General features: G+C 49.0%; 1 protein-coding gene across 2 annotated transcripts in view; it reads right to left on the reverse strand.

The window, feature by feature from the left end:
- Positions 1–5554: 5554 nt before the first annotated feature.
- The window catches only part of DPYSL2 (dihydropyrimidinase like 2), a 54478-nt gene continuing 38252 nt past the window's right edge, over positions 5555–21780 (reverse strand). For both annotated transcript variants that reach the window (XM_080370336.1, XM_080370335.1), the window contains exons 8-14: positions 18085–18205; positions 14449–14605; positions 14148–14289; positions 13748–13918; positions 10723–10902; positions 9116–9281; positions 5555–8489 (exon numbers count right to left, since the gene is read on the reverse strand). In XM_080370336.1, the coding sequence (XP_080226462.1) occupies positions 8398–8489; positions 9116–9281; positions 10723–10902; positions 13748–13918; positions 14148–14289; positions 14449–14605; positions 18085–18205 (1029 nt within the window). In that variant the 3' untranslated portion in view covers positions 5555–8397. The remainder of the gene's footprint in view (positions 8490–9115; positions 9282–10722; positions 10903–13747; positions 13919–14147; positions 14290–14448; positions 14606–18084; positions 18206–21780) is intronic.

Genomic DNA, 21780 nt, shown 5'->3' on the forward strand with positions numbered 1-21780 from the left:
TTTTCTTGCTGAGCTGATGTCATTCAGGGAGAGAGATGCAGCATTTTTCATCGTGCTTTGACTGTTGTAACAAAATCTTGCAAGAATCTGTAGAAAAAGCCTATGGGGTGACTCCGATGGGGCTCTTAGAAAATCACTAGTAAAACTATAGCTTCGCTGCAGAATTTTGTGTGTGAATTAAAAAAAAAAAAAAAAACAGAGGGGAAAAAAAAAGGATTATTCCCAGTTACGCTTACAGCTAATTTTGATTTGGGGGGGAAAAAAAATAATAAAAAGATTATTACGGTTGTGTATGAACCACCTGTCTAATCCAGAACAAAGTAAAATACGGCAGATTTTGGTGGTGAAAAGCAGGAGAGATATAGAAATGCCAAGACCTGCGTACTTTGTGTTTAAGTAGGTCCGCATCTGTTTGTGGAAGGAACAAGGAGGGAGTAAGAGCCTCGAGAAACTAATAAAAACGCAGCTTAAACGTGTATCTGGTGCCCTCCTGTGGAAACGAGCCACTTCGGAGGAAAGGAGCAGATACCCCGTAGTTCTCACGAGCAGAAAGGTCTCTGGGGCAGGCACTGCTTTTTGGGCTTCGAATTAAGACTAAATTCGAATTAAGACACGGTAGAAACTAGAGCTGAGTTAGCAACGTAACCAGTCAGCTCCCACAACCACGCTGTGAGGTCTTCTGCACTAACAACCGAGATAGTTGTGCATGTTATTTGAGTAGCTTTATATATGACGAAGATTATAGTACTGTATTATTATTATTATATATATGTAGGTTATTTTATTATACTATAATAATCACACCCCACCCCCGTACCACCTAACCATTAGTAAACAGCTTGTACGGGCATGCTTGCTCCTATTTTAGGGACTGGCAGAGGACAAGGTGTGCCCGTCGCAACAAATGAAATGGAGATTTCTGTGTGTAAGCTTAAGTAAAGTTTCGGAATACTTGTCTCCGAAATCTGAACGAAACAAAGCAGGGGAAAAGTGTAGTGGTCATCACGTTTTCGAATTGAAATCCAGAAAGCAGAACAAGCTATCATCGGACACATCTAGGTAATATTGATTTGTGATCTGCTTTGTTAATTCTTGCATTTGCACTGCTCATCTCTTAGGAATGTTTTGCGTGACAGGCATTAAATATAGATGCCCTCAAACTCTGTATGGGGTCTGGCTTGTGAACCAAAGCATGAACTTCTTGTCACCCTCTACATCCCGGTCCTAACAATTCACCACTCTTGATTAAACGTGGTAACTCATACTCACAGTTTACATGGGAAAATTGAGCAATTTAAAGCTTTTTTTTTTTGCTTTTTTTTTTTTTGAGCAATAAACGTTATTACTTTTTAACCTGCATCTAAGGGGGAGCAAATATTTGCCTTAGTTGCAAGTTAAAAAAAGGGGCTGCAGCAAAAAGAGGCTTTTCATTTTCTATAGGCGCTTCCATACACCAGCAACAGGAATGTACATCCATAGCCAAAACCTGAAGGATGCAGGCTCACCGAGTCAGATCTTCCCACGGTTTTAGACGGTGTAACAAATCCTCTCCGGTAACGCAGTCCTTCGTCGGCTCGGGCTAGCCGGGCTGGAACTCGGATGGACAGCAAAGGGTCAGCGAGGGGAGGGCATCACAGCCTTCATCAGCACGCGCTGGCTGGCTAAGCCTGTGAGTATTCAGCATGATGCTGAGCATTCAGCGGATGCTGGTTGCAGATCCATTGCTCTCCTCAATCCACAGGACACGCTGCATCTCTGCAGCAGGACGTGGTGGGACGGGGGGGGTGGAAGATGGCCAGAGACACGCATTTGGCTTGGCGGCTGAGCCACCCCATCCCAAAGAGTGCTGCTACCACAGAGAACAGTCCCACACCAGTCTTACAGGGATCTTCTACTGTGGGAAGGCATAACAAGAAGCACTGGCAAGGAATTAAAGACGGGCCAATTCAAATCAGAAGCAGGGGGAAAAAAATAAAAATTAACCATGAAGATGATTAATCCATGGAATAAATAACCAAGGGATTTTCTGCCATTTGAGGCTTCGCAAGTCAGCACTGAAAGACTCACCATAAGGTGCCTGCCAAGTTTTACTGGTTAATGGTCAAAAAAAAAAAAAAAAAAAAAAAAAAAAAAGCTTGTGGAAAGAATACCACACTCAAGTGCGTAGTGGTAAATCCACAGTTCGAGTGCCAAGGCTCCAAGGCTGTAAGTCAGTCACAACTTCTCGGAGTTAGCGGTGGGGCCACTTCTCCGGGCTGTGTTATATGGGAGAACAAACGGATAATCTCCTCTAATTGCATTCAGTTGGCAAAGTTTGCGCTTTTACAAGAAAGAGGAATAGGAGGAGCAATAGCAAAGAGGGAAACGATTCTCCCGCATGTATTAGCCAGCAGCTAGCTCTTGGAAAGAGATGGTGGCACAGCTTAGTGCTGAACAGAATTAGTTTTGATCATTTTCTGGAAAGAAAATGATTTGGGTTTTGTTCTGAGTGTTGGTTGGTTGTTTTTTTTAAGGGGAAACTTTTCCTGCTACTGATAAAAACAACACAGAGCAAAAAAATCTGCATATTTCCCAGTTTAGAGAGAAAGAATCATTGGCGGGGGTTTTGTACTTCTATTTTTTACTGTTTTCTCAATGAGTGGAAGAACTCATAAACCAAACAACTGTTTATGCTTTTTCTCTTCCCCCTCCCCCTCCAGCGGCACCTTCTTACGCAGGTGAACGGCTGCACAAAGCCAAAACCCCAAAATCTTGTTAACCCTACAAAGGGTGTAGGAAATGGCAGAGAAGAAACAGAAGCATTTCAGAGGAAGGAAAGCCCTGCTTATTCTTCAAATCTACCTCACCACTGCTCTTGGACTTCATACTTTTGTGAAGAGAAGCCGAAATCTGTTTTAAAAAAAGAATGCTTGGGGTTGTTTGTTGGTTGGGCGGGGTTTTTTTGTGTGTGTAACTAAATTGATAGTTAAAAGTTTATGGCTTGCTCTGTATTTTATTTATGCATTATAGGAGGGTGTCTCCTTAGGCTTAAACTATAACAGAATACACTCAGATGATTCATATCTTTTTAACATTGAAATACTATCCAATATACTAATATAATAGAGAGGATATATGCGTATGTCATCCCTCTGTCACAGTAATCATAAGCCCTGTGCATGTTCTACATTTATTACATCCTACATCATTCTTAAGATGATCCATGTGCCTCAAGGGACTTTGTCATTTTCCTTTCTGCATGTCCTGCTGCCACCTAATGGCACTGAGCTCAGCCTCCGCCTTTCTGTGCTAAAAAAAAGGGGGAGACAACCACTCCTGGAGCTCCCACCCATAAAGAGCAAGCAGCTAAGAGGACCAAATGTTTTTAGAGTAGTTTTGGTAAATTTAAGTTAATTTAACTTAGTATTAATTAATAGGATTTTTGTCCTGCACAAGCTACCTAAAGGCACATATAACATATATTAGCCGGGGGGGTGAGCGCACGTTCCCAGCCCATGTGAAGGTGCCAATCATGGTAGCCCACACCAAGGGTTACCCAACAGTCAGGTTTTTTTGAAGTGCAAAGCCACTAGGTCCATACTGCCAAGGAGCCTTGGGGGCCTGTGCACCCAGACGCCCCCAGATTACCGCGGTGGAAGGTATTAAGCTGCAGAAACACTGGGGTTAGCGTGCAGGAAAAGAGCACAAATTCACCTTGTCCGCTGCAAAACCGGTTGGGTTGGACAGAAGCACGTATATATGCCTTTATATAGATATGGATTGGCTATAGGTGTAGATATAGACATGCATGAGCTCTAGGTCAGAGTAGTCTTGGCTTTGAAAATGCTGCGCTAGGTCTTGGCACTCGCTGACACGGGACAGCGGAGGGGCAAGCGACAGCGACAATCGCTGCCCCCAACGCCCTGCCGCTAAGGGATACACCGACCCACCGTGCCTGCAGCTCCGATAACCCACCTCTCCTCACCAGCTGACAGCTCTCGTTCCAGGTCACCCAGCCAAATCCGTCATCTGCTTCCTTTCTTCTCCTTTTGGCCGCTAATTCTGTACCAGTGGCAAGATCGGATTAGGTCCCTGTCGGCTCGTACACGGGCGGCAGCAGCCCAGTCCACGGGAGCCTGCAGAGAACCAAATTGGTGCAGGCGGAACGAGCCACCGCTGCTGCCAGGATAAGGAATTACCTGGATCAACGCGTTGACAAAATACAGCTCTTTCTTTTGCCCTTCCGTAGCGGCCAGCCCGCGCTGCCCCACTGACCGACCACCTTCCCAAGATTTCCCACCAGCCTGATTCATCAGTACACCCTGGGGTTAGACCGGGCTGCCAATGACCTCTTCCTGACCTCAAAAACTTCTATATGCTTCAGTTGATATTTTTTGGCCTGTTCCAACATGGACCAGGTTCAGTGAGTCCCCGGAATTTATTTCCTGGGGAAGAGGGTTTCGTTCTTTCCAATTTAGGCGCTGGAAGAAGAAATAACGATGGAATAAAAACAAATGGAGGCCCTGCAGATGCGTGTTAGCTGAACAGCAGCGCTTCAGGCTGGATTTATCTTTCACTGGGTTATTATTGTCAGGATGAGCTGATAAATCTCATACACAGCCACCCGCCAACCCTGTTCTATGGGGTTTGGTTGCATATATGCTTGTTTCCAATTTAAGCTGCCAGTAGCCAAATAACTGCCTGGCATCGGCGACAGAGGATCCCCACGTGAACCAGGAGTCCTTTTTTCGTGGATGACCGTTGCCCCTCCTCAACAGCTAAAAAAGAAACCTCCATGGGGCAGGGGTGCCAGGTTTCTGGGGTGGAAGCTAATTGCATTTCCCAGGGTGCTTAAACATTTGGTTTTGTTCAGATGAGGAACAAGAGCGAACCGTCGCTTGCAAACTCCGGCAGTGCTGAGAGGGGGAAGACCACCGAGAGGGTTCACCTGGTGGGTGCAGGGATGTAGGAGCCAAGGGCCAGTGCGGCTGACGGCAGCGCTGGCTCTTCCCAAGCCCTTCCCACGATCCGCTGCCACCTCACTCCCAGCATCACTGCTGCCGCACGGTCAAACCCAAGCGCCACCACCGACAGTCGCGCCGGCGGTGTCCCAGCCGGCTCTAACACTCCCCGTCCGGTTACCGGCGTGTGTGGCTTCTGTTCAGGGCTGCACTTTCTCTCACCTCCCCCGCCGCTGGTCCAAGTAGAAACACACTGGAGGGCCAAGGGCTATGCCAGCAGTCTCAGCATCTCACCAGTGATCTCGGCAACGGGGAGCCGGGATTTTTCAGGCGCCTGAAAATCCCGTTTTAAAGAGGTCACTGCCCTGAGAAGAGCCTCGCTTTTCCCTAAAGGAAATCAGACGGCGGACCATTGATTCCTCTTCACCATCGCCATCTTCCAAGGAAGGATGGGACCTTACCTTCCGCTCTGCTACCGCACACCTCCCTCCTACACTGGGCTACCACCAGCCTACGTTAGCACCGACCTCAGCCCCTTTTATCTGCTGAAGGCACCGGCCAAGGTAGGCAGCTACACCGAACACGTTACCACCTCGAGACACAGATGCACCTAGTGAAACAACAACATTTTGTCTTTATTAGGAGTTCCCATGGTAATATAACACAGAGTTCTTAAGGAATAAAACACAAGACTTGGGGGTGGGGTGGGGGTGGGGGGTTTTGCCATTGAGACAATGGTCAAATATCAGAACTTCTCTTTGTCTACACACATGATCAGCTTTAGCACTTACAGCTCCTCCACTCATGGTTCACAATCACAAATCCAAGGGTTAAATCCAGCTAGTATTAAATCCTACTTTTTTTTATTATTATTTTTAGAGCTTCAAGTCACTGCGGTTAATTAATTAAGTCATCGTCTTTTTTTTTTTCTTTAAGCATTTACATATGACATTCATTAAACAGACACAAAGCGGACGAGCTCTCACAGGAAAAAACATGCTTACATAGCCTGCAAAAATCTTTTTTTTTGTGATTTTTTTTTCCTTTTGAAGAACAAATTAAAACTAAAAAGTCATCATGAGTCAGTGAAGGAAAAAAAAAAAGGAAGACTTAAGTGAATACTGAAGAGCCGCAAGTGTTTTGCAGAATTGAAACGGATCTGCAATTCTTTTTTTTTTTTCTCTCCCCAACTCGTTCAAATTGATTTAACATACAGGTGAAAAAAAAAATAAAAATGAAAATAGCCGCAATATATATTAAGTTCACGGATTACTTAACAAACAAAGTGCAAACTCTTTTATGCAAAACTAAAAGACCCAAGAGTTAAACCTAAATGCAAAAAATGCATGGATGAATATGGCAAGTTTTCCTTAATTTTTGTGTTCAAAGGGGCCTAAAGGAATCAGGTGCTGAAGCTGGGAGGGTTTGGGTACCTAAGGAGCTTCCAGATCCTTTGCAAATCCCAGCATCGATACTTCAAAACAACAGATTTGGTACTTGTTTCTTAAAAGCCTTCATATACATAGTTTTTTTCCTCTAAAAGAACCTGTAAACACCATTTAAAAAAATACTCGCAAAACATGGGAAAACAAGATCAATGGACGTGGCGAAGCACAAATAGAAGAGAAAGCAGAAGATGCAGCCAAGCGCCAGGGCGTACAGACGGTGGAGGTGATGCTGTCAGGCGCAGGTGGGAAAGCTCTGTGCTAAGAGACAGCCCAGGTCCTGGGGACCACCGAGCCCTCCTGCTGCGTCTCAGTGGGAATCTAATGGTGCAGGTGGGTCTCCACATCCTGAAAACAACAAACCTCAAACGCTAGGGCTAGAAGACCTTCAATCCCAGAAGATACTGAAACGTCGGGATGCCGCCGACGGCCACATACGCTGGGGCCCCTAAACTCATTCAAGGACCACTCGTGGCCTCTGGTTTCTCATCCGAGGAGGGGTGGGGAACGACCAGGCCCTCTCATGAGTATTTGCACAAAGGCAGATTCCTGAAAGAATGAGTGGCTGTGCAATTCCCACCACATATGAGAGATTCTCAGCTGCTGTTGACCCACTGAGCTGCTCTGAAGCTCCCAGTACAACAGCTGGGCATCCTGGACTCGAACTGGAATTGCCACAGATGCTCGGGCACACGCTCAGCTGACCGGTCTTTTCAACAAGGGCTAAAGATAAGCTCTCATAAAGTTTTAAATAACCACTCATGGATGGCTGGGAGGGGGGAACATGGCTGCTACAGAGATCTTCCAAGCACCATGTTGCTCTTTGCCCATGGCTCCCTACTTCTCAACTTCCACCTCCAAGAACAGAAGACAAGCTAACTGCTAAAACCTTCTCAAGAGACTCCATCCCAGCTCCTCAGCTGGTTTCCAGCCCCTTTGTACGCACCAGCTCAAGACCTAGTACAGTGAAGTGAAGACCACAGCTTATGAACCTGCTCTGTGACCTCCTGCTGCAGCTGAATGGCAAGCGTCGGCTGGAATGATGCAACCTAGGAACACCTGAAGTACCAGGGTGGCAGTGGCAGTGACACTGGCGGGAGTCTGTAACTTGGATGAGGTTCGGGAACGACTGGGAAGAACAGGGAGATTCCCAGTTCTCAGATAAGGCTTCATAAACAACAATGGTACAAACATTAAAACCACACACACAGAAACATTAAAAAAAAGAAGTTTCCTCAAGGACCTAAATTCGCAGCAAAATCCAGAAGGAAGGAAAAAAAAAACCAACAAAAACAAACCAAAAAAAAAAAACAACAGAACCAAAGTCCCCAACGATGCTAGCTCACCTGCTGGCTGGGTGCCATGCGCTTTGTCAATCCCTAGTGCTGGGTCCTGTTGCTCTGGGCAGCAGCCAGCTATTGAGTGACCTCAAAGGTGACCTCAAAGGTGGGAGGGGGGGGATGGTTACAGACAGGCCGGGGTCTGCGTCCCTCCGTGCTCGCCTAGCTATTCTGCTGGAATACAGAACCCTACAGAATATCCAGTTAAAAACCCTTGAACTACTCTTCTGCATGACATTAACCAAAAAAAAAAAGCTTTTTTTTTTTTTTTTTTTTTACATTTATTATTTATTTATTCCTTTTCTTTTTTTTTTTTTGCGTGTGTCTTAAAGGCAGCTCCCGGGAAATTCACTTTCTCCTTCCTTTATTAAAAGAAAGATGCTGAATGGGACAGAGGCCACGTATCTCAAACATCCTCTTTACATTTACTTTTGCGTGTCAGAGGTGTCAAAACAGGGCTTATTTCTTTAAATGTGTAAGGGGATGAGGGGGGGAGTGAGAGGGGTTGGTGAAGATGAGGAGGGAATCGGAGGGGACTGAAAGAGGTGCCTTACTTCAGCCCCCCCTCACTGGTTGCCCGCAGTAACTGTCACAGGCTCTAAAAGAATCAAGAAGGGTCTCCAGGTGCCCCCGTCCCCCGGTCCGCTAGGCGGGCACAGAAGGGGTCGGTCCTTAGCCCAAGCTGGTGATGTTGGCACGTCCGCCGGGCGGTGCCACGATGCGCTGAGTCGTGCGGCGCGGGATGTTGTCATCGATCTGTGCCCCTGCGGGAGAGAGCGGACGTCAGGTCCCAGCTGCCGAAGGGGGTCTCGCACCGAAACCCCCCGAGCCCTCGGGCCAGGCTCCAACGGCCACACCAAAACCTTCAGAAGAAAAGCCCTTACTGGCCCCCAGTCCCTTAATTCTGCTGAAACCTGTTCTGCACCAGTATCGAACACCCCAGCCACCCAGTCCTGCACAGACAACAGTCAGCCGAAAGTTCTTCCCTCGGCGAGGCTTTTTGATCCCTTTTTATCCTTTTCCCTTATTGCACTGAAGGGAGCACGCTGCGAAATCAAATCTGCCACACAGCAGATCCACAGCTGGCCACAGCTGGCAAACCGCCGCTGGAGTCGGTGCCATCTGCCCTCTTCAGCCACCCGGCTGAGAACCCAGCCCAGAACTCAGCAGGGCACTCCGCGCTCGTGCCAACGCAGGAAAATAAGCAGGATTTCATGACAGCTCCTGTGCTGCCCTCCTTGCTTCCTAAAGGGAGAACCTCCAAGCTGGAGCCACCCCCCAGGCGCTCTCGTTGCCTCCCAATTACAGCAGAATTAACTCCAGGGTACGGGAGTATAAACAAGCTGCCATTTCCCAGCGCTACATCATCCAGCCCCAGAAAGCGACGTACCAGACAAGCTGAATCCAGACTGGTGCAGGTTCCTCACGGGAGGGGCCTGCTGTTTGGCAGGAGATGTCTTAGCTGAAGACGCTGGTGTGACGGTCTTGGGTGTCACCGACACTTCGCAGACGGGTCCGTCGTAGAGCCCCCGAGGCACGCCCCGCAGCTCCGCCAGCTGCGAGAGACAGAAGCAAGCATCCTTCAGGGTCAAAACAGGCCTTCGGACCAGAACTGAACAGCTGGCCAGATGTGGCTAAGCCAAAGGCACGCGTTTCAAGGTTTGTCTTCGGTAAGAGGATTTGAAAGCGCGCAACACCTCCTCCCCGCGGACCCTCGGGTGGTCTCTGAAGCAGCATGGCTAAAACGACACGGGCTCCGGACCGCCGTGGCTGGCGTGAGCAGGCGACAGAAGGCAGCCAGCCCGTCCCCTGCACCGCCAGGTCCACCCCTGAAGGACCTCAACCCACCCCCTGTTGTATTAAAGGCTCCAGACAACCCTCAAACGCAACTTATTGCTCATCCCCAAAAAGCGAAACTGCCTGACGCGGAGGCAGGTCTGCAGAAAGAGGAGCCGGGCTAGTTTCGTGCTGCCAGCTTGGGAGCTTTAGGTTGGGCTAAATGCAATTATTCCAGCTGAGATGCTGCCCAATTGGATTTATAGGTCAGGCACATATTTCTGTGGGAGACCAGAACACAACACAAACCACGGATCTGTCCTCTGCGGTGCTCCATCGTCTGAGGTTGTCATTTTGCTAACTGGCAATTTCTTCAAAAGGACAATAAAGGAAAGATCATTTGCAAGGAATGTGAAGATTTACCAAGGCTCAGCAGACCTAACAGAGCTCTGGGTTTGTCCAGGAGAGGGCAACACTTCAAACAGCAAAACACTTTTTCTGACTTCATCTAGAAATAAACCTCAATTCTCAGCAACTAAGCTGCATCAGAGCCCAGCGTCCCCCTCTCTGTCAGTTTTTACCAACTAAAGGCATATCCAAAGGCAGTTTCTGTTTTGAATGGGCGTATTTTAAAAAAACACTTTTTCAACAATTTTAGCCTCTTAAAAATAGAAAAATTCTCACTTTTAAAACAGTCAGTAGGCTGTGCCTGTGACTCACTAGTCACCAGACAAGAGCATCTGATCATATCTGACGGAAGGGAAAGCAGCATAATGGATCTGTAACAATAAATCAGAATGGCTAAATTCTTGTTGAAAGGCTTGATAGATGAATGCTATCAATAACTTCTCTCATGTGCATCAATAACTCGCTCTCCTACGGCAGGAGAAGCCTGCTGGGGCATTTGCAGATTGACTCACGTCCAAACTGGACGGCTCCTGGCCACATGGCTCTGTCTAGGTGTCCCAAGACAGAGAAGAATTAAAGAGCAGAAGAACGGAATTTGCAGAACATCCCAGCTCAAGCCAAAGCATATTCCTGTCATGACTCAAGTGAATCGCAAAAATGAAAGGGGAATGAGATAAATATGGCTCTTATCCAGGGAATATTTTCTGTTGCAGAAGTGTGCGCCTGCGAGCCAGGGGACAGCATCTGTTTTCCACCCACTGAAACTCCTGAGTTAAAGAGAGAACAAATGTGCATCCAACCGTTTCTGCTCACCCTGCTCCTTGCTTTGATGCGCTTGTACACGAAGTCGGGGAACGGTTTCCTGGGGATATACCGTCCAGATCCCTCGGTGACGTGGAGATTCCCATCCTCCAGCACGATCTTCCCCTGGCTGATAACCACCAGGGGAGACCCACGGCACTCCATCCCTTCGAAGATATTGTACTCCAGAGACTAGAATAAACACAAAAATAACATGAGGCAAACATATTCATCCCAGCACAGCCCGCTGTGCTTTAATTAGCGACCACCAGTCATGCTAATTGCCAAAAGTTTAAGGACAGATGGAAGCTAATTCAACAGCTTTCACCTGAGTTTTATATGCTGTGGTTTAACACAAAGGCTGGTCTTTATTATCAGTTTAAATTTATGAAGGATTTAATCACGCAGAATTTCCATTGCAGCAAGATTCATGAAGAGGAAATAAAGCTTCAAACGAGAGGATCTCCAAGCCCACCTCTTCCAGTGCATTTAGGCACCTACCTGTGCTGAACTGTGGGGGATTTAGGAGCCAAATCCAGTTTTATCCAAGTTCCATACTAAAAAATAACTATCATTTTGAAAAGCTGTATTTCAAACAGTGTTTTGGTTGGATGGTCAGGACCAGGACAATCTTATTTTACTCTAATGGGATTTCTCCTCCTCAATTAACAGGATTGGAAACATTACACCATGGAAAAAAAAGACAAGTTTTTAAAGGAATCCCTGGTAAACGTCCCACCCCTGAAGCATCCTGGAATGAGATGCGCTACAGCCATGTTATTTGGGGACTGTTGCTCTAGTGACCATCTCCGAGATGAACACAGGTCTTTTTTACTGAGTTAATCATGAGGTTTGCTCTTGAAGTGTGCTGTAAGTAGGGGTAGGCTTGACTGCTGGTCTGCAATTAGCGAGAATGGTGGTTAAACTGACACTGAACCGGGTCCAGTCCGAAAAAAACCTGCGGTGGCAAAGGAGGAGGCTTGGTTACAAGCTTATGAGTTAGGCTGGTTCCAAGAACAACACCATCTCCCCCTCGAGCTCCTAACGTTTCCCTGCCAGACAGCGGCAAGAGCGGTGTGAATTCTTGGAAAATATCCGCATGTTGCTCCAGCATTTCAAAAAGTAACAATCATCCGATGCCACATAATCACCACGTCTCCCTGCGTCGCAGCAACTGCTCTGCCTGGCTTTCAAAGGGGCTTTTGTTCCATACTGGACCAAACCAGGATGCCTTGACTCAAAAAGCCTCACCCGTGTCAACGCCTCCTCTAACACGAGGCACACGTGCAGCGAGACGCGCAGAATTACAACGGGTGTAATGCCAGGTATAATAGGCGATGCAAGGAAGAGGAAGAGGTTAGAGCTGGACGTGGACAAAGAAAAGCTGTGATTTCTTGGATGTGCCTTCAAGCTCTAAACAAACCACGGGAAAACGAGAGCCCTTCAGCCCCCACAGCCGTGGCACGGCTTAAGGATGCAGCCCTTGGCAAGAGCCGAGCGCCATGTGAGGTCCCTCACACGGTGCAAGGGTCTCAGAGGGATCTGCAGCCCTTGGCATAGGAAGTCTTCCTGAACGGTCACTCCAAAAAGGACCTGGTTCTCCTTCAAGCCTAGCCCAGATCTGTGGCAAACTCATGGAGTCAATCCTGACGGTACCGGAGCGTATCTGTGGAAGACAGAAGTCTCTTGAATTTTGTGTTAGGAAATTTGAAGAGTCTAATTCATTTCCTAAAGCCAACGGCCATTAAATGGCAATGACTTTCAAATACTCCATCCAGCAAGCTACTTCCAGCTCTCTCAGCCACTCCTAAGCACAAACCCAGGTTCAGACCATTAAATTTGGCACCGAACAATGGTACATCCCTGGGCTCCCTCCTCTAAGCTGTTCCCCTTCAGACCAGAGGTGTGATGAGCCTGGAAGCACCTCTAAGCTGACTGAAGTGACCAGACTTCCGAGTCTGGATGCCTCGTTGGAAGTCTAAGCAGAGGCAGGATGAGCCCAGGCCATCTGTGACCAATTCTGACACAGAGTAAAGTCACAGAGAAGTGAACCAAACCTTTAAAAAATAATAAAAAAAAAAAATTCTTTGTGAATGTGCCCAGGGATCCAAGTGTGGAAGAAAATTTTGCTCCTTCAGCTCCAGAGTCAATGAAAGCATTCACGGAAAAAAGAACAAGGAGTTTTTTTCCAGGGAAACATTCCATAGGTCCATCGCCAGCAGTGAAACAAGTCGTCAACAAATGCAAACAGTGGTTGCTTTCTCCGAGACAGCGCTCGAATGTCATGGGGAGAAACCAGCCCTTTGCACTGGGACCATCCTGCAGTTTCCCACAGGGTGGGCAGCTTTCTCCCTGCAGAAGCCAGGTATAAGATACGGGACACAGCTGCTGGCTCAAGCAAACAGCGCTTCTAACAGTGCCACCACAGAGCTGCAGAGGAAACACGGGGAAGGTCTGGTTAGTCTGGGTGCTGCCTCGTGCCTCCCTGTGCCAGCTAACTCTGGGTGATCACCCGTAAAACCACAGCGAAGTACCAATCCGCAGACACGTACCGGCTCAGTACGTAGTGTCAATCCACTCAGACTCGTTAATCTGGATCAGATCTCCAGCAAAGGTGTCCACCAGCTGACAAGCTTCACTGACCCCAACTAGAAAAGGGGCAGTTCATATTCCTACTGCTAACAAGCTGGAAGTTCATCAAAGACACGTACTAAGAGGCCTTTCGATACGACGTAACATTGACAGAGCTCTCTGTGTGCCGAGATCCAAGCATCCAGCACTCAGAAAGGGCAGACAATCCCTTTGCTCCGAGGGGAATCTCTGCGTATTCATGTGATCTCAGCTTTGGACTCAAATCATCTTCCCCTCTACTTACACAACTGAGCCGTACTGGGTGTAAGACCAGAGAGGGCTCGAGGCATGGAGAAAACAAAGCCCTGAGTTGTCATAAGCTCTGGTTCTTGGCAGCAGAGCCTGGCATTTAAGGAAGAGACAAGGAAACGAGCAGCAGAGCTCACGCGGTAGAAGACACCCTTACTATGTTATGAGTCTTGGCGGAGATTGTCTTGACGCTGTCAGGATCCCAGATCACCAGATCAGCATCCGAGCCCACCGCAATACGGCCCTTCCGTGGGTACAGGTTGAAGATTTTAGCCGCGTTTGTGCTGGTCACAGCGACAAACTGGTTCTCATCCATCTTGCCAGTCACCTGGGGAAAAGGCACAAGCAGTCACTGCAGCAGCCATGGCGGGGGGGGGGGGGGCTGCTCTGGAAAGCACAGAGCTGACAGCACGGCAGGCTCCCTGCCACCCCCTCAGGGGCAAAACCCCAAGCAGAGGGAGCACAGCAACTATCTGGGGGAGACACTAACACGCTGCTGCAGCTCGTTCAGCTCTGACGCCGAGGCGCAGCCGAAGCCTATGACACACGTGACGTACCACAGCCTTATCCCAGATGATGGACATCCTCTCTTCGGTCCCGTTGGTTCCTTCAGGGATGAGGGTAAAGTTGTCCTTCCCCACAGCTTTCTGAGCAGTGTTGAAGGTGCAGTGGGCACTGCCAGTAACTTGGAGGTCTCCACTGGAAAAGACAACAGTAGGTATTTAAGACATTTCATTCTCACAAGTTTACTCCTGAAGTTAAAAGAGCCTCTGGCTTGCTGGTAACAACAGCTATTAGTTTTATCACGCGCTTGTCTCGTGATGAAGCACACGTATGAACACAAAGAGCTCTACTCACCAGGACAGTAGCGAGTTGAGAAAATCAGGAGTGGTTGGGTCAGGACTCAGTGGTGGGGAAGTAACAAAAGCTGCTGCCTTAGCCCAGTTTTTGCTCCAGTAATGAGATCCATCGGTACCCAAGCTGGCCGTGATGGGCTCTCCATACACCACAGTGCCTACAGGACAGGGATACAGGCAAATCCACCGTGAGCACCAAGCGAGGTGCACCTCCAGCCTGGCTTCCAGGCATACAGCATCCTTCTGAAAAAGGACAAGTTGGGTAAGGTGTGCCGGCATCGCACGCCGCAGGGTCCCCTGGTACCTCTTAAGTATGTGATCACAGAGACACAACCCTGGACTGAATTCACTGGCCTGTGTAACCGCATGATCAGACACTGTTAAACCCTCGGCCCGTTCAATGCCCCTCGGAAACCGTGTTACGTTACTAGGGACGCGTTTTCACAAGCAAACTCTTAGTTTCACACGTGTATCTTGAGACCTCTAAAGAAAACACTGAGCGCTTTCCAAAAATCAATCTCTCAGATTACGCATCCAAACGACTAAAATACCTGAGTTAATAATAAAGATATTGTTCCTAATAAGAGCTTAGAGCAGCCAAAAGCCCACAGTGCCTTCACCCAATTGCTGAGGTTGGCGCCGATTAATTGTCCTTGGAAGGGTGACTGTAAAGATTCATTGTGTTGTATCCTGGGCCAAGAACCTTATGGAAGATGCTGAGGGGAACTGTAAGACCGTGAGGAGATCCAGTCTGACGTAGGCTGGGGAAGAAAAAGAATGAAAAAAGCAGCGCCTGCAATGTGTTTATAAATGTGTATGTATCAAAAACCTAACGGGGCTGGGTTTCTTGCAGCAGGCTCTGCGCACAGGTCAGGTAAGAGAAAACTAGTCAGGAAAGATTCCAGCCCACAGAGAAAGCCCATCACCGAAGTATCAGTGTTTCTAGTTCCAAAATGCAGCACGGGGAAACTGAGCCACTCCCTCACGGGTACGTGGTAAATCCGTGGCAGTACTAGGAAATTAAAGTGGATCCTCCGACTCTCCGTCCAGTGTGCTAATCACCAGCGCATCCTTCCTCTTCATTAACATTTTTGGAACCACATGAAGGAACAGCGGATCCTTAAGGCCACGATGCTTCACAAGCTGGAATGCACCAGCAACATCTGCACGCCAAGCAGATGCAAGATGCTGCAACTTCAAAAGCAGCGCGAGCTGGTAGCCCCGCGGATCTGCTCACCAAACACAACCTTCCCGAAATCTCTGTTAAGCGCCCACCCATCTGGCTTCTGAGCCAGACACTCCGTGGATCCGTACCTGCCCGCAGAAGGCAGGGGTAGTTAAAATACTCACCCTAAATACTGCAGTCAGGAAAGATGGGCAAAGGCAACGCCAGAACCGGTCAGCAGGGTCTTACAGGGTAAAGAAAACTCATGATCTTTGTTCCACCGTGTTGTCCGAGCTGTTAGGGCTGCAGGCTGTAAGCTAGCTGGGAAAAAGTGCATCAGCCGAGGCAGAACGACGCATTAACCGGCTTCATGCTGCTCCCAGGACCACACTGGAAGAGGAGGTGCAGGAACAGCCTTTGTCGGGGGGATCCACCAGCGGAGGAAGAGGCCGTCTGACATCAGTTGCCACAAACAGGGTTACGAAATCAGAACAAGGCAACACACACGCTGGCTATTAACGGGAGGCTCGTTGTGGGCCAATACGTTGGGAGGATTGTTCTGCAGGGAGCAGCGTTCCGAGCTCCCAGATCTGCCAGCGACAGAGTCTGCAGGGAATCTCCTCCGTACAAATGCCACCGGGAACATCTGGCTTTAAATAACATTCGTTCTTTTCCATTTAGCAAATCAATTCTGTTTTGTTTTCGCCTTGGACAGTCTTCAGTTATGTTTCCTCCGTTGCTTGGGAGGGCAACGCTAGCGTGTGTGGCCCTCCTGGGTTACCCAGTTGGGTGACTGCACAGCATTTAAATTGAATTATTTAAATAAAGGAACAGAGAATGGCGTGCCATGTATACCCCAAATTCTCCTTATAAGGAGAAAACACAATCTGAAAGAAAACTGCGTGTGCTAGTGCACGCGGGAGGCTAAGCGCAGTGAATTCTGCGGATCATTCATCTGGGACAATCCTAGCACCTTTCACAGGCAGGGTAACATCCACCCAGGTCAGGGTGTGTTTTATGGTTTCTGTGACATCTTCTCTCATCTCAGCACCCCTCTCCAAGTGCCAGTTAGCAGACTCAGGGGACGGCAAACATGGCAAGAAGGTGTTTTTGTTGATGCTCCATTCCAGGGGTGCATCAGGTCTCCAGTACTTTACCTAGAAAAAAGGAAGGGATGCTTCCCTGGCTCCCGGGACCGAGTTGCACAATAACATCAAGTTGTTTTCTTGGGTAACGCAACACGCGGCCACTTTGCCGTGTCAACACATCTTCTCATTGCAGCACGATCTCCAGTAATGGGGCTAGGAGAGGAAGGCTTAGCCCCAACAGCTTGAGCTGCTTCCACGCCACGAACAGAAAGAGATGCCTTGGAAATCAGTCCTCCTCCCTCAACCCTGAACTCATTTAACAGGAATCAGGGGACCAAAATACTTCTGAACCAATACACAAACACAAATCTGTTCTCTGCAGTTGGAAATTAGCTCTTCTTGCACCAAACACCCAGATGGAAAGTGATGTCATTTGTGTATCTACACAGGCTTATTTAGACTGCATGAAATTAAATCCAACCCTTCTGATGATAGAAGGGGGAAAATCATCCCTCCTGCTTACTCACCCACCCAGAGCCACTTTAAATAGAAATGAGAGATTTAGTCACAGAATAAAGCAGGAACGTTCACTGTGCTTTGTAACCCTTGCTCCCTGGGGGCAAGACAGCAGGGTCAAGCCTCGGGAGAAGCTACTGCATCACCCAGAGCGGTGCAGCTCCCTCACAGAGCTCGGTTACAGCGAAGAGATGATCCAAGGCAGCAGCACCCATGGCAGGTCTCAAGTCTTGCTTCTTGCAGCATCCTCAGGCAGAGTTATCAGAGGCAATCGCAATTCCCAGCCTAACCCAGCCTACCGATCCCACCTCCTACTCGGATGCCAGGCTGTGAGTTACAGCACGTGAGGAGTATCTATTTCACAAGCAAGGAGCACAGGGGATGGCTGGAATCGGTAACCTCTGTGGCTACTCCAACCAAATCCAACAGGGCCCACGAGTCAAAATATCCACACCAGGACTCTCGGAATCACTTCTGTCCCCAGGAAGCAGCTCAGCAGAAAGCACCAAGGAAAGACCACAGCACCTGGAAGGAGGACACGGTTTGCAAGCTCCAAGGGGATTCATTGAATGGAGACAGCACGGAATTACTCTGCAGTAACATGAAGGTACGTGGCTCAGTGTAGGGGGATGAGCGTGAAGAGAGAGGCTCTAGGCTGAACAGAGCAAACAGCCTGTGGCACTGGTATGACCACTGAATATTCGTCCGTGGGAGATGAGGCAGAAGCAGTTGCTTGGGACCTTTTAAAAAACAGCCTGGACGATAACACTGGAAAAAGAAACTTTTCCTGTAGGGATGAAGCTTATGTTGGCAAGGAGTTGAACAGCATGAGCTAATAGGGCGCTTCCATCCAAGGGAAATAACTTACCCTTTTTCCTGGCTTGAGCAATGACATCAGCAGCACTCTTGCTCATCACCTTGGTGATATAAAGGGGGCAGTTGGTTTGGTTGGCGATGGTTATTGCCCGGTTCACAGCCTCTGCCTCCACCTGAGAAACAAAGTCAGCAGCGGGTCAGTGACACCCCCTTCCCCTTCAGAGGGCGAACGCCTTCCCTGCTCAGCGGGGTGCAGGGCCACCACGAGAGACTTCCCACCTCTCCCAGTTCTGAGCCAGAAAACCGCGGTGCAATTCCAATAATTAAAACGACATCAAGCTGTAGGCCCCCTCTCACTACGACCTTTTCTGCCAGGTTGCTTCAAAGCTCCTCTGCAAGCAGACCAAGTAGTAAAATAACGCTCCGGGTGCTCAAGGTCAGAATGATTAAGCCCCTTTTCTTTAACCTAGACAAAAATCAGCGACTAAACGTTGACTCAACAAAACTATTCACGTCCCAGCCCACGCGGAAGAGAGATGCTGTACCACATACTCTGGTAAGCCACGTTTGCAAACAAGCTTCCTAAATTGTACCCTCCACTACAATATCTGGCTCGGGATCTGACGGCGTGTGAACCACCCCGTAAATGAACTGCTTTTTCTTGCATGTGTAGAGAGAGATCCTCAACATGACGGAGGGTCGCCTCGGAACGAACATCACCCCGCTGCAGACTCGTACAGATCACGCAGCCTAGTCACAGCAGCCCGGGTGGCAGGTTTAACGGCAGGGTAATGCTCAGAGTGCCTGCCACCGCGGAGAACCGAGCCCGCAACACCACGGACACGTTCCAAGCGAACAACGGAGGAAAACTGAAAGCCAGAGCAATCAGCCACCCGATTCCCAAACGCAAGAGGCTACCAGCACCTCCCGTGGGACCCCAAACCTGCCCTACAGTGACTTATCACAGGCCAGCTGCCGTAAATCCTCATCGGCCCCAGCATGAGAAGGCACTGACTGCTGGCTCCCAGCACGGTGCTCCACCACAGGTACCACCTGGGATTCAGGACCCGTCACCTTAGGAAACCGCGTGTTGTCCCAGCTGGGGTCCAAGCGCCCGGGACGGCGGCTGGGCTGCTCAAAAGAGACAACACTGAGCAGTTTTTCAAAGCAAACCGCCCCCCCCGGCCACAGCAGGTTGGTCTCTAGTGCCAAAAGGGTTAAAGCCCTAGCCTGTCCCCAGCCAGGGCTGGTGACTAACCCTCCCCAGGCAGGGTGATGTGCACAAGGGGAGATTTTCTGGCCCAGCTGCCCCAGGCAAATGAAAAAGGCTGCAGGGAAGGGTGTTTATTCCGGGAGACTTGACTGGAGTACGCCACACCAGCAGCACTTGCAGGGAAGACGGAGGCTGAAGGGAATAGCCAAGAAAAGCATACTTGTCCCTCCAGGCAAGGAGAGAACTCAGACAGGCAAACGCTTCCAAGCAATGGCATCAGTTTGCAAACTGCCCATTTAAAGCAGGCCTGTGCGCCGCCAGCACTCGCAAGTCACATTTCCACGCTGTGCCTCAGTTTCCCCACTTGCAAAGCAGGGACAGAACAACACGCAGCTCCGGACTTCTGGCCAAAAGGCATCTGAGCAACTGCTAAGCAGGAGGAGAGGGTTTTCTGCACAGAAGAGAACAAGGCTGCTGAATTCATGCCTTGTGCCCAGATGCTACGGCGATAGGCACATAACAATAACCCAACGACTAGTCCAAAGGGGAATGTTTGCAATTACCAGTATGCATTAGAAGCCCTAGCACAGCAGTTCTCTTGGCAAAAATAAAAGAGAGACATTTCCTGGAGCACTTGGACTGCTTGTGCTCGCAGCGTTTTTGTGGCTAAAATAAAAACAAGAAACGACGGATCGCTTTGAGAAGTCGTTACAGAACGATCTGAGCTATGAGGGGAAGAGTTTTCCAGAAAGCAATGGGTGATGCTGACTTGGGATGGTGGTATCTTAATTAAGGCTCCCTTGGCTGGCTGGAATCATGTGCTGGAATAACCATCACCTTGGCCCAGCCCAGGTTACTGAGGTGAGCTAAACTCATGAGTCAGCTGCGAAACTTCAGCCTTAATTCACGCCTTCTGCTCCACCTGGGAATTCAGAAGATGCGTACACTCCAAGACACAAACGCACGCGGCCAGACCCTGAGTGCTTCGCTCTGACGTCAGCCTCACTGAATCGAGTGGGAGTTTTGATTTAAGAAATATTTTAGACTTGTTCAACAACTCAGGCTCGTTTGCTGTAGACGGGGATCTGAATTAAGCAGCTCCTCGGTAAGATGACAACCACCATCAAGTCCTTAGGACAGGCTTTAGACTCCGCAAGGAGCAGCGTGAAGAGCCCATCCTCATGTTAGCAGCATCCCAGAGGGATGCCAAGAAACATCCACTCCTACTGAAGACAACAGGAATCACGGATCCGCTGCCACCCTCGGAATGTGGCCTTTATCATCAGCCAGCTTCACGGGAGTTCTGTGTTTTTAAAAAGACAAAGTTACCCCCACGCTGCAGAAAAGGAGGGGGGGGGAACCAGACGACATCGTTTTCCTGCTCTGTTTCCTAGGACTTTCAAGGAGGAGAATTTTGGACCAAAGGCTCCCACTCTGGGCAGACAGCACAGCTGGGTTCAGCTGCACGGGGGCTGCCCGGTGACGCCGGGGAGAGGCTTTACTGATCCTCTCGTGGCAGCCACGAGGGCTCAGGCAGCCTTCCCTGCTGCACCGAGGAACACCACACGTCTGCACAGCTGTGACAAACCCACCGAGCCAGGGAACCACACTGTTCACACTTAAACGCTCCTGCTCCGCTACGGACAAGCTCTGAAGTAGCCAGGCAAGACTTGGCTAGTTTGATGGCCGGATCCTTTAAGGTAAGGAGCAACCTGCCTTTGAAGTCAACAGAAGTTTAGGGGTGCTCCACAGATGAGCCCCAAGTGTCATGTCAGCATCTGTTCCCACTCTCCTGATGCAAGCCAAAAAATATGTTTAAAAATATATATATATATATGCAGGGGTGGGTGGGTGGAAAGCTCAGTGCATGTGTTTGCTCACAACTTTCAGGAAGCACAAAATCCCAGCTCCCAGAGCCAAACACTAATTCTGTGAGGATTCACATACTGCCCAAGTCGACCATTTGTTGGGTTTGTTTTTTTTTCCCCCCCCCTTTCTGCATGAAGCAACTGAATGATTTATATTCCTACTGAAACGTCTCTGGATGCTGCTTGTCTGAACCAAGGGGAGGAAATAGAGAGGGAGCATGAGGGGCACGTGTGGATGATCTCACACACCCAGCCTCCAGCTGCCACATCTGGCAGTCAGCAAAGCCCCACTATCTTGGGAGGAACAAAAAGAACTGCTTGTACACAACAGACGGACTTCACGAACCCAGGATGCCGCGGCGAGGTGTCCAGCTTCGAGATACTGAAAGACTGGAAACCAAGAATGCAACGGGAACCAGCCTGAAAAATACGGGTTTAAGGCTCTTTCTCACTCTTCAGATTTATTTTCGAGACCGAAGTGAGAGGGACTGGGGTGCCTGAGGAACCAGTGGGGACGTACGGAGGTTATCTGTGTTAAAGTGCTGGATAAGGTGTGGGAATTAGGTCCCATCTCCAGTACAAACCCTGCCTTCAGCAAGCGACTTAGTCCCTTGCTGGGAAAATCCCCCATCAGTCAAACATTCATCAAACAATCAAATATCAAGGT

Source organism: Falco punctatus, assembly GCF_963210335.1.
Source record: "Falco punctatus genome assembly, chromosome: 20".
NCBI classification, from domain to species: domain Eukaryota; kingdom Metazoa; phylum Chordata; class Aves; order Falconiformes; family Falconidae; genus Falco; species Falco punctatus.